The 18,565-nt window shown below is 42.0% G+C and overlaps 1 protein-coding gene across 1 annotated transcript in view; it reads right to left on the bottom strand.

The window, feature by feature from the left end:
* Positions 1 to 16,583: 16,583 nt before the first annotated feature.
* The window catches only part of LOC132781836 (BOS complex subunit NOMO1-like), a 38,356-nt gene continuing 36,374 nt past the window's right edge, over positions 16,584 to 18,565 (bottom strand). Inside the window, exons 30-31 of the mRNA XM_060786328.2 lie at positions 18,341 to 18,433; positions 16,584 to 17,005 (exon numbers count right to left, since the gene is read on the bottom strand). Of these exons, the coding sequence (XP_060642311.2) occupies positions 16,874 to 17,005; positions 18,341 to 18,433 (225 nt within the window). The 3' untranslated portion in view covers positions 16,584 to 16,873. The remainder of the gene's footprint in view (positions 17,006 to 18,340; positions 18,434 to 18,565) is intronic.

Here is an 18,565-nt window from a genome sequence, read left to right as displayed (position 1 = left end):
CCAATCTTAAGAAATGGGGCTACAAAGTGGAATCCTCGGCACGTGAGTGTGGAGAAGAACAAACCACAGACCACCTACTACAATGCAACCTGAGCCCTGCCACATGCATGATGGAGGACCTTCTTGCGGCAACACCAGAGGCACTCCAAGTGGCCAGATACTGGTCAAAGAACATTTAACCAACTACCAAGTTTGCAAACTCTGTGTGTTTTTTTTCTTTTTTTTCTTTTTCTTTTTAATCTGTGTGTTTGTTTTGTTCTGTTAGAATTGTAACACAATGGTATGGTTGCTGATGACACGATAAATAAAATAAACTGATATATATATATATATATATATATATATATATATATATATATGGGGAAAATAGACAAAAAAGATAAATAAATAAAAAAAATAAAACAACATAAACTAACAATAATAAACTTGCGTTTCAGGCTCTGATCTGCAGTCCTTTGCTGCTATCACGTAGCCACATAGAGAAGTGCATACTTGCTTTCAAATTCTCATCTGCAGCCCTTTGCTGCCATCAAGTGGCCACATAGAGAAGTGCACACTTGCTCTCAAATTCTCATCTGCAGTCCTTGCTGCCATCAAATGGCCACATAGAGAAGTGCACACTTGCTGCCATCAAGTGGCCACATAGAGAAGTGCATACTTGCTTTCAAATTCTCATCTGCAGCCCTTTGCTGCCATCAAGTGGCCACATAGAGAAGTGCACACTTGCTCTCAAATTCTCATCTGCAGTCCTTGCTGCCATCAAATGGCCACATAGAGAAGTGCACACTTGCTGCCATCAAGTGGCCACATAGAGAAGTGCACACTTGCTCTCAAATTCTCATCTGCAGTCCTTGCTGCCATCAAATGGCCACATAGAGAAGTGCACACTTGCTGCCATCAAGTGGCCACATAGAGAAGTGCACACTTGCTTTCAAATTCTCATCTGAAGTCCTTTGCTGCTATCAAGTGGCCACATAGAGAAGTGCACACTTGCTCTCAAATTCTCATCTGCAGTCCTTGCTGCCATCAAGTGGCCACATAGAGAAGTGCACACTTGCTTTCAAATTCTCATCTGCAGTCCTTTGTTGCTATCAAGTGGCCACATAGAGAAGCGCACGCTTTAGCCGTGGAGGCGCATCTGTGCTGACATCCTGTGGATGAAGTGGGAAACTACACCTCGATATTACAATCATAATAATAGTAATAATAATAAGGGGGAAATAAATAATAATAATAATAATAATAATAATATAAAAATAAAAATAAAAATAAGTAAACAAATAAAATAAATAAACAAATAAAATAAATAAATAAATAAGATAAAATAAAATAAATATAAAATAATAATAAAACAAAATAAAACAAAATAGACAAGACAAACAATAAATTGACTCACATGTAATTTATAGCTTTATCTATAATAAATTCAGCAACTTAAGAACAGCAGAATTAAGAAAGACAATACTAAAGAATATGGAGAAAAAAGGAACAGGAACAGGAACAGGATCGACCGAAAAAAAAAACTCTCTTACAGAAGAAGTAGGAATAAAAGACCTACTGAAAGAAATTTGAAAACTCCAGTCAGAAGTCAAGAAAGTACAAGACAACCAAGCAGATCAAAATGCAATACTAAGAGAGGAAATGAATGGGATAAAGAAAGAAAGAAAGAAAGAACTGAAAGTACTAATCAAAGAGGAGATGAAAACCATGGGAGACGACATAGAAAATTAAAACAAGAAAATAAAGAATTATTGAAAGAAAACAAAAGTATGAAAACAGAACAAGGAATCATGAAAAAGAAAATTGACAGCTTGGAGGAGAAAGTAACGACAATCGAATCCCAACAGGAATCCTTAGAAGCCAAAGAAAAAGAACATCAACTAAGATTTAGAAACATTAGAGAGGAGGAAGAAGAAAACATCAAAGAGACTATAGTGGAAATGATAACAAATATCTTTAAAAAACCCAAAATAGAAATTGAAACAAACTTAGACAGAGTGTTTAGAATCCAGACTCAGTACTCTAAAAATTTCAAAACACCTAGAGACGTAATAGTCTGTTGCTCTAAGAAAACCACGAGGGATGAGATACTGAAAGAAAGTACAAAGGAACCAATACATCACAAAGGAAGCAAAATTGTAATCCTAAAGGAGATACCTTCAACCACCTTAGAGAGAAGACGGAAGTACCATTTTTTGACAGATGAATTAAAAAAAAGACATGTAAAATTTAAATGGGAGAAAAAAGAAGGAATAATGGTTACATGGAAAGAAACTAAATACTGGCTCACATCTGAATCAAAAGCAAAAGCTTTTTGGGAAAAATTCATTAAGACGGAAGGACATCACGAAGAAGAGAAATACAGAGAAGAAGAGAGGAAACACAATAAAGTGCAAAAATCAACAGACGATGAGGATGAAGCACCTGGGACATCATAAATGCAAGAAAAAGAGGAACGTGACAATAGAAGAAAGAGAGCCAGAGAAAAATCGCCAAATGACTATGCCCTTTACCTGTGTGAAGTGAAGAAAGCTGTGGACTTAGAGGGCAGGGGGTAGGCAGAGGGATAGACCGGCCACCTTTCCCTCTCTTGTGCCGCACCTCCCTCTCAGCGGTTGGGTTTTTTTCCCTCGTGCAGGAGGGAGGGGCGAGGGAGAGGGTTCTTTTAACACAGGCTCTATATAGGCATTTAGCCTTGTGGGGGTAAGTTCTTTCCAGTTAATTATTGGTGGGTTTTTTTTTGGTTTTTTTTTTTTTAGTGGAGAACATAAATTGGGTTGTTAGGTGTATCGTGTCCAAATTTGGTGTCAATTCCCCCAGTGGTTTTTGAGTTCTGGTGGTAGCACAAACGAACATTACATTTTTATTTATATAGATTTACAGCGTTTGTAGCCGCCTTTCTCAGCCTTATGGCAACTCAAGGCAGCTCATAGAAATAGCAAATTTGATGCCATATATTCATAAAAATACAGTGAAAAACATTCAAGTCAACATTATAAAAACATAAGTAAAATTGATTTACCGTAAACTGTCCTACTCTCATTTCTGATTATTAGAAAAAGTTTGTTTTTATTACTTAGTTGAGTGGGATCCAATGCCGGTATCTTTAATAAGGGTCTTACTACTATCTCCCTGAACTTAGCTGGCATTATGCCCTGTGTCAGGGAGGCGTTTACAAGCACCTTCACCCATGGACTGACCGATTTAATGAGCCAGGATGGGCAGGAGTCCAGAGAACAGGTGGTCGGCCTCATTCCTCCCATGATCTTGTCCAAGATCTGCTTCGTGGCAGGGGGTTGGACTGGATGGCCCATGAGGTCTTTTCCAACTCTATGATTCTATGATTCTATGATTCTAGGTCCTTGGGCTGAACAAGTTGAAAGGAATCCATAGAACTATGACAAACAGATGTCTCAGTTACATTTACAGAGACTGCTTCAACACTGCTGTCGATGTCGGAGCGGATTTGAGTGACTTTATCTGCAAAGAACCTGGCAAACTCCTCACATAATGTCATAGCTCTTTTACATACCACTTCATCACACTAGAGAAAAAATCCACTTTAAATCTGGTTTCTGCCTCCTGCAGAAATCTGGGATCTGTAGTTTAGAGAGGCTGTTAAAGGCTTCTCCCTAAACTACAAACCTCTGCATTTTGCAGGAGGCAGAAACCAGATTCTAAGTAGATTTTTTCCTCTAGTGTGATGAGGATAAATGCTCTGTACATTATATTCATTATATATATGTTATGTCAGCTTCACTGGCTGCCGGTCCACTTCCGAGCACAATTCAAAGTGCTGGTTTTGACCTATAAAGCCCTACACTTCTCTGGCCCAGCTTACTTGTCAGAACATATCTCCCTCTACGTCCCACCCCTTGCTCTCGGCTCCGCCAGCTTCACAAATTCATTTGGTGGGGACAAGAGACAGGGCCTTCTCGGCTGTGGCCCCCTGCCTGTGGAACTTGCTCCCCAGCGAGATCAAGTCGGGTTCTTCCCTCCTGTCTTTCAGGAAAAAACTGAAATCATGGTACTGGGACCAGGCCTTTGGACAACGGACATAGCAGCACTTGGTTTTGGAACTGAACTGGAATGGCTTGTCCCCCATGCTTTTCAACATCTACATGAAACCGCTGGGAGAGGTCATCCGGAGTTTTGGAGTTGGGTGCCATCTCTATGCAGATGATGCACAACTCTACTACTCTTTTCCACCTAACTCCAAGGAAGCTCCTCAGGTGCTAGATGAGTGCCTGGCTGCTGTGGCTGTCTGGATGAGGAGGAACAAGCTGAAGATCAATCCCGACAAGACAGAGGTCTTCCTGGTCGATCATAAGCCGGATTGGGTGTAGGGTGGCAACCTGTGCTGGACGGGGTTGCACTTCCCCTGAAGTCACAGGTCCGCAGTCTGCGTGTCCTCCTGGACTCATCACTTACGCCTGAAGCTCAGGCGTCGGCGGTGGCCGGGAACGCCTTCGCACAATTAAGACTCGTGCACCAGCTGTGACCGTACCTCGTGAAGTCGGATCTGGCCAGGGTGGTCCATGCCTTAGTCACCTCCAAATTGGATTACTGTAATGCACTCTATGTATGGCTGGCCTTGAAAACGGCCCGGAAATTTCAATTGGTACAACGGGCGGCAGCCAGGTTACTAACCGGTACTTCTTATAGGGAGCAGTCAACCCTCCTGTTTAAGGAGCTCCACTGGTTGCCATTCATTTTCCGGTCCCAATTCAAGGTGCAGGTGCTTACCTACAAAGCCCTGAACGGTTTGGGACCCGCCTACCTGCGTGACCGCATTTCTGTGTACGAACCCGCACGATCTCTTCGATCATCTGGAGAGGCCCTGCTCACGCTCCCACCTCCTTCGCAGGCACGATTGGTGGGGATGAGGGAGAGGGCCTTCTCGGTGGTGGCCCCTCAACTCTGGAACTCACTTCCCAGGGACATTAGACATGCCCCAACGCTGGCAGTTTTTAGGAGGAGCCTCAAAACATGGTTGTTCCAGTGTGCCTTCCCAGAATAAGGAGAACTCTCAGAAATATGCCCTCACAATGCACTTTAATACTGACTTAGGATGGACTGTGTTCCCTCATTTCTCTGTGAAAATCCTATCCTAGTTATATTTTACTTTGTTCACGTCAACACATTTTCAATTTTAATCTATTACATTTGGCCTGGCCATTTTTTAAATTGTTTATGTCACTATTGATTGTTTTTTGTTTATGTGATTTATATGATTTGTATTTTATTGATTGTTTATTGATGTTGTGTTTATTGATGCTTTGTTTGGTGTACTTTGGGCTTGGCCTCATGTAAGCCGCACCAAGTCCCTTGGGGAGGTGGTAGCGGGGTACAAATAAAGTTTATTATTATTTATTCTTTTGACAAAATTATAGAATTGGACTGGCTTCATGGTGTTGACAAATATTTTAACTGCTTTTAACATAATTATTTATCTATTGTTTTAAACTATTGCTATATTGTTGTTTGTTTGGATTTATGGCATTCAATTGTTGCCAAGCATAAGCCGTCCTGAGTCCCCCTTCGGATCTCTTTATCTCCAATATGATTTGTATATTGTGCTTTGCCCTTGCACATATACATTACCTCTTTTCCCCCTTCTGCATTTTTGCTATCCTCACTTCAAGGTCACAGCATTATCAGACAGCACTCCAAGATAAAGCAGTTGGAAAGGCATTCCATTCATCCTTCTCTCCACTGGAGTGGAAAAAGCTTTTGTCATTCAGGAACGTAACATTATGTAACAAAATCTGAAAAAAAATCTGTTTCTGGTTTGAAAGTGTTATTTCCTGATTAAGTGTGTGGTCCATACTTTGAAAGTTGTTCTACTTCAGATACTTTGTTTTAGTTGAGATTTGATGATTCATTTTTTATTTCGCATCAAAAACATTGCATAAATAAATAAGTTTAAAACTGATAAAAGGATCACAAGCATCTAGTTTTAGACCAAAAACGGGCAACAGCAAGTGTATTGTATGTAGCTTTAAACAATTCTTCTGTGCATGAGGCAGAGCATTGTGGGCAAGCATACAGGTGCTGAGTTGTTTGTTCTGCTCCACAGCCTCACAAGGTGAGGATTCTTCTAGACAATGCCATTTTGCCAGGTTGTCTTTTGATCTGCCAACTCCACTGTTAAGTCTATTCGGGGACTTCTGTTGCCCATTCTTAGTTGACCCTTGAGGAAGACCCTTGTGTGTGTGTGGGGGGGGTGGATATCCAGTCGGAACTGCCTGATTTTTCTGCACAAAGGAATATTCTTGCTGTTGCCAGAGGAATATTCAGAGGAATGATGGTTCTCATGAAACTTTTCCTTGATTTGAGTCTACTGGGAGGAGGCTGGTACAGTGGGTGGCTTTCAGTGTTCAACCTTATTTCTCTCACAATTGGCAGCAACTTCCTGTCGCACATCGGGGGGGGGGGGGGGGGAGGAATGCCAGCTAGCTTATAAAGTCTATCAGCAGGTGTAGGTTTGAGACATCCTGTGATTATTCTGTATGTATGGTTCAGTGCCATGTTCACCTGCTTCACGTGCACAGGCTTTGTGCGGGATATCCTGCAGCACACTTTGCAATAGTTTTTCAATGAATATCTCATAAAGTCTCCATCAATTCAACATTGTTTGTGCCACAAAAATGAATTTCTTGGAGTAGAACAACTATTTTCGAAGTAAGTATTTCACAATTAAACAGGAAATAACACTTTCAAATCAGGAACAGAACGTTTTTTCAAATTTTGTTTCGTAGTGTAATTAATAATTAATTATTGGTAGGGTTGAAACTGCAAACAACTACTTTCTGCAAGTAATTTATTGGTCTTTCCCTTCTAGAGTGCAATGTGAAGTAAGGATGGATCACCAAACAGGATCCATCTTTGGAAAGGTGTTTGGAGGCATTCATTTTGAACATTCTTTTCTCCCTCTGACTTCACATATTCCCCTCCTTCAGTCTTATTTGTTTGTAACACATTCCTGCAATGAGTGGAGATAAGATTAATGCTGCCTAATCCAGGAGAGGATGTGAACTGAAAAGGATATATGAATTCATTTATTTTCATTAAACCAAGGCAGCAGGAAAGTGTTGTCAGCGGAGAAAGATTAATCTGCAAGCAGAACAAACGGGTGTGTGTGGTAAGGAGGCAAGAGATTAATATCCTGATTTAGAAACACATTTTTAGAAGGAGACTGTTAACACATCAACTTACCTCTAATGGACCTGAAAGCATGTTTGTTGATGCCAAGGTCCATGTTCTTATTATTCCTCAACACTCCCACGATCAACTGCCACAGATTTAGTCAGACTGGCCTCAAACACTATTTCTTTTGAATGGTTTCTTTCTTTCTTTATTGGATTAAAAAAAGACCAACAGTAACTAAGTTCAACAATTAAACCACAATTAGTTTGCAAGAGAATGCAATTTTGTTGATATCAGATAAAAACGTACGAAGAAAACATTGTAAGCAGCCATTTTTGCCATTGGGTCTTCAGCCATTTGTTTCAGCCTCGAAATTTAATCATGCTCACAGAAAGCAAAGTTCTGCTCAAAGGTCAACACTTTACCAAGTTTTGGAATGAAGATAAAAGTTCCTCTTGTATGGTGGCTAAAGAACAGCCGTCAATTCTTCCAGTTCGAATGGGCTTGTTTGTTTTTCAAAAGGTCTCAACAATTGTCAAGGGGAGATAACTTCTGCAACATTTAAAGGGAAGTCTCCGAACAACATCAGTCTCATTCTGATAATCTTTCCTTGGCAACCTCAAGAGCAGCGACTTTTCTATAGATGCTAATAATAATAATAATAATAATAATAATAATAATAATAATAATCTTTATTTATATTCCACTCTATCAACCTGAGGGGACTGAAAGCAGATTCCAGAACACATATATGGCAAACATTCAATGCCATTATACAATTAACAACAAAGACAGACAGTACACAGACAGAGGCAAAGGCTTCCCCCTTTGCATCTCCGGCATCTCGAGGCTGTGCTCAACTCCAGCCATGGGGAGGTGCTTATTCCATTTTTCATTCCGAGAAGCCTGTTGTCCGTGGACGCCTTCCTGATCAAATTGCCAGCATGTCTGCATAGGTGCCTTTTACCCCCCTGTCTAAGCAGTATCTATTAATCTACTCACATTATTGTTTTTGAACTCCTAGGTAGGAAGGAGCTAGGGCCAATGGCAGGAGCTCACCCTGACCTGTGGCTTGAACTGCCAACCTTCCTGTCAGCAAGATTTTCTGCAGCTGGCGGTTTAAACCACTGTGTTACCATGGCCCCTGCTAACATAGTGTAATGTTGATAACATTTAGCTAGTTATAATTACCATTTTAAATGAGCAGCAGTTACTATCGGAAAAAATATAATTTTCTAGTCACATATCCCTTTCTTGACATGGACTAATATATTTCTTCTGAAACCATGGTAGATATTAAAAATTGCATGACTTGTGTATGGTTTGGAAGGACTTCCAGGATTCTTGTGGACTTGAAATTGTAATAATTTCTAGTTAGATGCAATATAAAAGAATACAGTTGTGACATATGGCAAATTATGCAGACGTTCTCATTCCCACCTCCTAGAAAAATGATTTATCACTTCACAGATCTTGTGATGGCACGCCCAAGACTTTGGGGAAAACTATAGTGTCTGGCTTTACTCGGGCGCTATCTGTAAACCTTCTGTTAAAATTAAGACCCTTAACAGACAGAGGCACTTTAGACAAGGTGAAAAGATAACCAAAATGGGTTCACTGCAAAGAAGATGAATAAAGAGTTAACTCCACCCAGAACTATTATAACGTAAAAACTTAGTTATTTAAAACAATACATTAAAAAGGGAGATTTTGCTGGCTGCAGTCATCTCTTTGGAGTCTTCTGTTTCTGATGCAAAGTGATGGTTATAAAATGTCTCAATCTTCTTTCTTGTGAAGCATAAATTGGCCATAAGCTTCTGTTGTCCTTTAGACTGCTGGTGTAATAATACTGCTAAATGCAGGTGCTAAGGATGCCTGTTTTTGGATTGCTAGGCCTAGGGTTACCAGAGAAGTCCAACCAGAGAGTTCTATACAGGGAAATGGAATAGAACAACTAAGGCCAGCCTCTGGGGGGATTTTAAGCTCCACCCAAAACTAATACATAAAAACGTATCTACACTATTGGGAAAACCTAAACAGAGGGAACTGAAGTAGAGGAGAGGAAAAGGCAGAGTTAAGACTTCACAGATTCCCCCCCCCCCCTTTCACTAGTTTGTCATGATGGCCTTTGTTTAATCTCTACTCGGTATTCCAGCACAATGCTAGGCCTTAGATCAGGCATGGGCAAATTTTGGCCCTCCAGGTGTTTTGGACTTCAACTCCCACAATTCCTAACAGCCGGAGGGCTGAAGTCTGCCCATGCCTGCCTTAAATGTTGCGGAGGAAGCACACTGACTGCCAAGCTTTTAATACTGCAGCTATTGCTGACCTCATCATTTACTGGTAGAGAAGGTTGCCTCGCTGTGGTTGATGCCACGGGTTTTCCATTAGTTAATGAACTTGAATATAACTTGCTTCCAATAATGTTTATGCCATTAATATTGCAATTCTATCAGCCAATGGTTCAACCTCCTTCTAGAGGCTAAAAAAGTTACTTTTGGAAGGATAACTTTTTGGGAAGGCAGATACAGCAAGAGCTGGTCACTCACTCTAAGATCAGTTTCCTAGTTTTGCGTGTCTGTGAATTATGTGCTTACGAAAAACTGTCCCCTCAACGTCAACATCTCAGCAGACGTTCTCCATCTGTACAGCAAAAGAGAAGTCAATGGTTTTTTATGGCTGTCAAATTGATCTCTCCCCAGAACAGAAAAGCGTTGATCCCCTTCCCCCGAGACCAGGACTATGCTTTGATTGAAAACAAACCTCACTCCTTGCTGAGAACATAAATTCATAGGCAGAGAAGGTGTCTAATTTTAATTTGCTATGCTATGCCCTGACAAATGACTTCATGCAGCAAATATGACTTCTGCTGTAATTCACAGCCAGAAAAGGAAACCAGAAACATGTTTCCTGACCCAATGTCTTCTTAGCTGTTTCTTCCCTGTGATATCTTATGTCTGGATCATGGAACTATTTTGTTAAAGAAACATTTTAAATGATTACACTTTAAGGTATTACTAAATGATATGACTCATCATATTTAACAAGTGCATTTATTTGTTAACCATGTTAGGCCTGATATCTCTGGTGATTCATTCACCTTCAGGAGGCTAGTGAAATCCTGGCTATGGAATGTAGCATTCCCAGAATAATGGCTGAATCATAGAATCAAAGAGTTGGAAGAGACCTCATGGGCCATCCAGTCCAACCCCCTGCCAAGAAGCAGGAATATTGTATTCAAATCACCCCTGACAGATGGCCATCCAGCCTCTGTTTAAAAGCTTCCAAAGAAGGAGCCTCCATCACACTCTGGGACAGAGAGTTCCACTGCTGAACGGCTCTCACAGTCAGGAAGTTCCTCCTCATGTTCAGATGGAATCTCCTCTCTTGTAGTTTGAAGCCATTGTTCGGCTGTGTCCTACTCTCCAAGGAAGCAGAAAACAAGCTTGCTCCCTCCTCCCTGTGGCTTCCTCTCACATATTTATACATGACTATCATATCTCCTCTCAGCCTTGTCTTCTTCAGGCTAAACATGCCCAGCTCCTTAAGCCGCTCCTCATAGGGCTTGTCCTCCAGACCCTTGATCATTTTAGTCACCCTCCTCTGGACACATCCCAGCTTGTCAATATCTTTCTTCAATTGTGGTGCCCAGAATTGGACACAATATTCCAGGTGTGGTCTAACCAAAGCAGAATAGAGGGGTAGCATTACTTCCCTGGATCTAGACACTATGCTCCTATTGATGTAGGGCAAAATCCCATTGGCTTTTTTTGCCGCCACATCACATTGTTGGCTCATGTTTAACTTCCTGTCCACGAGGACTCCAAGATCTTTTTCACACGTACTGCTCTCGAGCCAGGCATTGTCCCCCATTCTGTATCTTTGCATTTCATTTTTTTCTGCCTAAGTGGAGTATCTTGCATTTGTCACTGTTGAACTTCATTTTGTTAGTTTTGGCCCATCTCTCTAATCTGTCAAGATCGTTTTGAATCCTGCTCCTGACCTCTGGAGTATTGGCTATCCCTCCCAATTTGGTGTTGTCTGCAAACTTGATGATCATGCCTTCTAACCCTTCATCTAAGTCATTAATAAAGATGTTGAACAGGACCGGGCCCAGGACGGAAGCCTGCGGCACTCCACTCGTCACTTCTTTCCAGGATGAAGAGGAAGCATTGGTGAGCACCCTCTGGGTTCGTCTAGTTAACCAATTACAGATCCACCTCACCGTAGTTTTGCCTAGCCCATATTGGACTAGTTTGTTTGCCAGAAGGTCGTGGGGGACCTTGTCGAAGGCTTTACTGAAATCCAGATACGCTACATCCACGGCATTCCCCGCATCTATCCAGATTGTAACTCTATCGAAAAAAGAGATCAGATTAGTCTGGCATGACTTGTTTTTGATAAATCCATGTTGACTATTAGCGATGACCGCATTGGTTTCTAAGTGTTCCAAATCGAACACGGTTTGTGTCCTTTTTAAGGGCATATGCCGCAGCAATAAAAGCCGCAAAGAAGGCCTTCTTTGCGGCCACTATTGCGTCTGCAAAGAACCGTCCGGCTGAGCTGTTCCGAATTGTCAGAGGCCTTTTAAATCCCACCACTCAAGGTGGGAACCCTGACGATTCGACTTCTCGCTGTGAAGCTTTTGCTCAGTTCTTTGCAGACAAAGTCGCTTTGATCCGTTCTGGTCTGGATACCATGTTAATGGCAGTCTCTGAGGATGTAACACGAGCACCTGCTTGTCCAGTTTTGATGGATTCATTTCAATTGGTGAAACCCGAGGATGTGGACAAGATACTTGGAGGAATGAGGCCAACCACATGCATCCTGGACCCCTGCCCATCCTGGCTTCTAAAGGAGGCCAGAGGGGGATTGGCTGAGTGGGTTAAGGTGGTGGTTAATGCTTCCCTTCGGGAAGGCAAGATTCCAGCGAGCTTAAAACAAGCTATAATAAAACCACTGTTGAAGAAACCATCACTGGACCCCACTAAATTCGACAACTATCGGCCAGTTTCCAATCTCCCCTTCTTGGGCAAAATCTTGGAACGTGTGGTGGCTTCACAACTCCAGGTATTCTTGGTAGACACGGATTATCTAGACCCGGCACAGTCTGGCTTTAGGCCGGGACATGGTACCGAGACAGCCTTGGTCGCCTTAGTGGATGATCTGCGCCGGGAGCTCGACAGGGGGAGTGTGTCCCTGTTGGTGCTGCTGGACCTCTCAGCGGCCTTCGATACCGTCGACCACGGTATCCTTCTGGGACGCCTCGCAGGGATGGGTCTTGGAGGTACTGTTTTGCAGTGGCTCCGGTCATTCCTGGAGGGTCGATCTCAGAAGGTGTTGTTGGGGGACACCTGTTCAACCCCACAACCATTGTCTTGTGGGATTCCTCAGGGCTCAATATTGTCTCCCATGTTGTTTAATATCTACATGAAGCCGCTGGGGGAGATCATCCGGAGTTTCGGGGTACGGTGTCATCTGTAAGCGGATGATGTCCAACTCTGTCACTCCTTTCCACCTGCTACTAAGGAGGCTGTCCAGGTCCTGAACCGGTGCTTGGCCGCTGTGACGGTCTGGATGAGGGCGAACAAATTGAAATTGAATCCAGACAAGACAGAGGTACTCCTGGTCAGTCGCAAGGCCGAACAGGGCATAGGGTTACAGCCTGTGTTGGATGGGGCCGCACTCCCCCTGAAGACGCAGGTTCGCAGCTTGGGTGTGACCCTGGACTCATCGCTGAGCCTGGAACCCCAGGTTTCGGCGGTGACCAGGGGAGCATTTGCACAGCTAAAGCTTGTGCGCCAGCTGCGCCCGTACCTTGGGAAGTCTGACTTGGCCACGGTAGTCCACGCTCTGGTTACATCCCGTTTAGACTACTGCAACGCTCTCTACGTGGGGTTGCCTTTGAAGACAGCTCGGAAGCTCCAACTAGTCCAACGCTCGGCAGCCATGATTTTAACAGGAGCGGAGCGCAGGGAGCATACAACCCCCCTGTTGCGCCAACTCCACTGGCTACCGATCTGCTACCGGGCTGAATTCAAAGTGCTGGCGTTGGCCTTTAAATCCCTAAACGGTTCCGGCCCAAGCTACCTATCTGACCGCATCTCTGCCTATGAACCCACCAGGACTTTGAGATCTTCCGGGGAGACCCTGCTCTCAATCCCGCCTGCTTCTCAAGCTCGGCTGGCGGGGACGAGAGATAGGGCCTTCTCGGTGGTGGCTCCTCGGCTGTGGAACGCCCTTCCTACGGACATTAGACTAGCACCATCTCTAATGGTATTCCGCAAAAAGGTGAAGACCTGGATGTTTGTGCAGGCGTTTGAGTAATTTAGTGCAATCTGGTAATGGAACATAGGAATGGAACAATGGACGACGAACCTGGACTACGCTTGGATGATGAGAAGATTGGGTACGGTTGTTTTTTGTAATAATTGTGCATTGTAATTGCTTATTGGTAATTTATGGATAATGTGTTAAGTCAATTGTTATATGTTGTATGGAACCACTGCTGTTTCTACTGTTTTTACTGTTTGTGAACCGCTGTGAGTCGCCTTCGGGCTTGAGATACAGCGGTATATAAGCAAAGTAAATAATAAATAAGTGTTTGCAGACCACTTCCTTAACAATCTTTTCCAGAATCTTGCCTGGTATCGACGTGAGGCTGACCGGACGGTAATTGTTTCGGTCATCCTTTTTTCCCTTCTTGAAGATTGGGACTACATTGGTCCTCCTCCAATCTGCTGGAACTTCTCCCGTTCTCCAAAAACTCTCAAAGATGATTGCCAATGGTTCGGAAATGACTTCCGCTAGTTCCTTCAATACTCTTGGGTGTAGTTGATATGGCCCTGGGGACTTGAACTCATTTAGAGCAGCCAGGTATTCCTGGACGATTTGTTTCCAAATTTGGGGTTGGATACCCTCTAATCCCTCACCCACTCCATCTTGCTGAAGTTGAAGATGACTTTCTTTTTGTGAGAAGACCGAGGCAAAGAAGGCATTAAGTAGTTCTGCCTTTTCCCTATCTCCTGTCAGCATTGCCCCATCTTCTCCTCAAAGAGGCCCTATCGCCTCCTTGTTTTTCCTTTTTCTACTGACATAAGAAAAGAAGCCCCTTTTATTGTTTTTAATGTCCCTGGCAAGCCTGAGCTCGTTTTGTGCTTTAGCCTTGCGGACCTTTTCCCTACAGCTGTTGGCTATTTGTTTGAATTCTTCTTTGGTGATTTCTCCCTTTTTCCACTTCTTGTGCATGTCTCTTTTGTGTCTTAGCACAGTTAGAAGTTCTTTGGACACCCATTCTGGCTTCTTTGCACTTGTCCTATTTTTTCTCTTTGTTGGCACAGTTTGCAATTGCGCCTTGAGTATTTCATTCTTGAGAAATCCCCATCCATCCGTAACTCCCTTGTCTTTTAGTATCTGTGTCCACAGAATGCTGCTCAGTGTTTCCTTCATTTTTCGGAAATCAGCTCTCCTAAAGTCCAAAATGCGGGTTTGACTTGTCTTAGTTTCAGCCTTCCTTTGTACCTCAAATTGCAGGAGCACATGGTCACTTGCCCCTAAGGATCCGACTACTTCAACTGGCTGAGACCGGTTAAAGACCAAAGTGAGCGACCACATACACGGACTGAGTTGAACATGATTTTATCGTAGCGATTTGGCTTATATGTATTTTTTCTATATGTATTTTAATCTTGTATTGTTGTTTGATGTTTTAGTTTGTATTAGTGGCATTGAATCTTTGCTGTAAGATGGTCTGAATCCCTCTACAGAGGTGAGAAGGTTGGGATATAACAGTTTTAAATAAAAATATATTAAAAAATAAAATATGAGTCATCTGCTATAGTCAGCTTGTAAACCTTTCAATATAAATGGTCCCTTTAATTCGCAAATAAGCCCACTTTTAAAATGTCTGTGCTGTTATTCAATATCCAAATGTGAATCCTATTTTTATCACTTTGTCAGTGCTCACAAATGATGCAAGTTATTGTATACAAATATTCAGAAGGCTAAAGATCCTTTAAACCCTTTCTAGAACGTCAAAGGAATATAATGCTTGTTAAGGAAAAAGTGCATTGTAGCACACTGATTTGATCAGGGGTTGTTAATTCAGAGTCTTCTCTGAATGTGGGCAAAACGTCAGGAGAGAATGCTTCTGGAACATGGCCATACAGCCCAGAAAACTCACAGCAACCCAGTGATTCCAGCCATGAAAGCCTTCAAGAACATCCAGAGTTAACCTGGTAGGTGGACAAGGGAATGGCAGCTGAAGAAACTGTTTCCTTACTATAATCTAGATTCTAGATGCTGATTTACTATAGTCTCCATCATTCCTGATTATCAGCTATGGTGGATGACATTGAGAGCAATTTTATGGCAAAATATGCCTCCAACAGCCAGAATTACAGAATCAGAGTTGGAAGAATTACAGAATGAGAGTTGGCCAGGGGCCATCCAGTCCAGCTCCCTGCTATGCAGTAAAGCACAATCAAAGTACTGCCAACAGATGGCCATCTAGCTTCTGTTTAAAAGCTTCCGAAGAAGGAGCTTTCACCAGACTCCAAGGCAGAGAGTTCCACTGATGAACAGCTCTTACAATCAGGAAGTTCTTCCTAATGTTCAAGTGGAGTCTCCTTTCCTGTCATTTCAATTTACTGCTCCACTTAGTTTCCAGGGCAGCAGAAAGGGCTCCCCCTTCCTTATGACAGCCTTTCAAAATGTGGCTCTCATGACTCCTCTCAGCCTTCTATTCTGGAGGCTAAACAGACACAGTTCTTTAAGCCGTTCCCCACAAGACATGCTTTCCAGCACTTTTACCATTCTGGTTGCCTTTCTCAGGACACATTCCAGCTTAAAGGTAAGGGTAACGGTTTCCCCTTGACATTAAGTCTAGTCGAGTCCGGCTCTGGGGGGTGGTGCTCATCTCTATTTCTAAGCCAAAGTGCAAGTGTTGTCTGTAGACACCTCCAAGGTCATGTGGCTGGCATGACTGCATGGAGCACTGCTTCCTTCCCGCCAAAGTGGTACCTATTGATCTACTTACATTTGCATGTTTTCAATCTGCTAGGTTGGCAGAAGCTGGGCCTAACAGCGGGAGCTCACCCTGCTTCCTGGATTCAAACCGCCAACCTTTCGGTCAGCAAGTTCAGCAGCTCAGTGGTTTAACCCACTGTGTCACCGGGAGATAGGAGTCAACAAATAAGCTTCCTGAATTCTGGTGCCCAAACTGGACACAGTCTTCCAGGAAAGTTCTGACCAAAGCAGGATAGAATAGAGAGGTGTGAAGGAAGCAGAGCATAAGTTCTGAAAGTGCCCTTAGTGCCTGTGATCTGAACCTCATTATAAAAAAGACATCTAAACAAGGAAGGAAGGAATGTCATGAAAGGTGCAGAAAGAGCTGCAAAGTTAAGAGACAAATATTAAAACCATCTCAACGCAAATTGGGGGGTGAGATCAAATTTTATTGTTCATTCTTTTAGCCAAGCTCAAATGAACAATAACAATGTACGGCTAACAACAAAATGCCGTCCCCAAACCAATTTTTTTCAATGACACAAAAACAGTTGAGTGATGTTTGAAATCAACTGTGATGCTCTGTCAGCCCCATGTAATATTGATGGAAGAACAATGAGTCAAGGGCTCAAATAAAGAGAAGTCTTCACCCGTCTTACGTTTGGTTCTTTTCAGCAGCCTTGCCGATGAAAAATAAATGAGCAGGAGTTATTTTGCCTCACGTCCGCCTGGTCTTCTGTTTCTTGGCTTGCCTCTTGGCATCTTCCAGCCCCGCTGCGTCAGAGCTTGTTTGCCCCAGTGAGCGCACCCCTTGCAGTCGGCTTGTTAGCTGCACCAGCAAAGGAATTAACTAGAAGAGAAGAAGCACAGGCAGGTATGTTGGCACATTGGAAAGCCAAACCAAACCACAAAACAGTAACACTATTTAAAACTAAAACTAAATTACATTTGGACCAGTCTATTCTAGGCTTTTCCATCTTCTTTTCCATTGCACCCATACCTTATCCTCAATGCATTTATTTCATTCCTTCCTAAAGTCATCAAAGCTAGCAGCTGTCATGTTTTGTAGCAATAAACTCCACAAAGGAGGAAGAGATATTGCAAACATAATGGACAGTCCAATCTGCAGAGAGCCATGGTCTTAAAATGGTAGAGAGGAAGTGTTACGCAGATTTAATGAGGTTAAACTCTCCCTTGGGCAAAAAAGGGCTGATCTTGTAGGAAGACATTCTAGGTCAAAGGACCAAGACATATAAGACACATAAGGAAGTAAGTATATATACTGATTTTCAGGCCACCAGGATCCTTTATAAGGCAGAAGTAGCATTGGTGTATTTACACGAGCAAAACTAGAGGCTGGTGTATATTACATTCTTACATAAGAAATGGCCCACAAGGTCAGAACTATTGTATAAACTCGAGTATAAGCTGAGTTTTTTCAGCCCTTTTGTAGGCTGAAAAAGCTACCCCTCGGCTTATACTTGAGTCAAGGTTATTTATTATTTTACTCTTTTATTATTATTACATGTATTATTTTACTTTATTTATTATTATCATTGTTGTTATTATAATTGCATTTACATTATTACACTATTATTATTATTACATTTATTAATTTACTTTTATTGTTATTATTACATTAGTTCACTCTATTTTTGTTATTATTGCATTTATTATTTTACTCTATTATTGTTGTTGTTGTTACATTTCCATTACTTTATTATTAATAATATATTTATTATTTTACTCTCTTCATTATTATTGGAAGGATATGTAAGCACATTTACATTGACGAAGATTAGAATAATGGTTTAATCAGAGTTGGACAGTCTTATCATAATTTTTTTATGTAAATATTCAAAAACATTGAACCTACTGATGCCTCAATTAATGTAATTATATTGGTATCTATTTTTATTTTTGAAATTTACCAGTAGCTGCTACATTTCCCACCCTTGTCTTATACTTGATTCAATACTTTTTCCCAGATTTTTGTGGTAAAATTAGGTGTGTCAGCTTATATCTGGGTTGGCTTATACTCGAGTATATATTGTACTTTATTTTGCTCCCTCTGTGTCCCATTTTGGGCATTTGAAGTCCAACTTGTACTTCCAGCATGAATATTAAAATGTTATGGGTTGGGTAAAGCAGCAAAATAACCTTCCACTTCCTTCAAATGTGTTACCTTATCATGGTTGTAACCAGCCAAAAGAAGCAGTAGCGTCAGTGGTAAGGCAATATAAGATCCCTGTGCAATGTCCTGTTCAGGTAGTTTCCTCTGCAAAACAGACAACAGAAGACTTAGAATTCTTTTTATGTATATCATTTGACCTTTGGAGGAGGCAGAAACCAACTTTTGTATGTTCTGGAATGGCCTTCTTCTGTCCTGCGGTAATAAGAAGTTGTATCC

Source organism: Anolis sagrei, chromosome X (genome assembly GCF_037176765.1).
Source record: "Anolis sagrei isolate rAnoSag1 chromosome X, rAnoSag1.mat, whole genome shotgun sequence".
Classification (NCBI taxonomy): Eukaryota; Metazoa; Chordata; class Lepidosauria; order Squamata; family Dactyloidae; genus Anolis; species Anolis sagrei.
The sequence above is the reverse complement of the archived record's forward strand: the minus strand, read 5'-3'. Positions and strand labels throughout refer to the sequence as shown.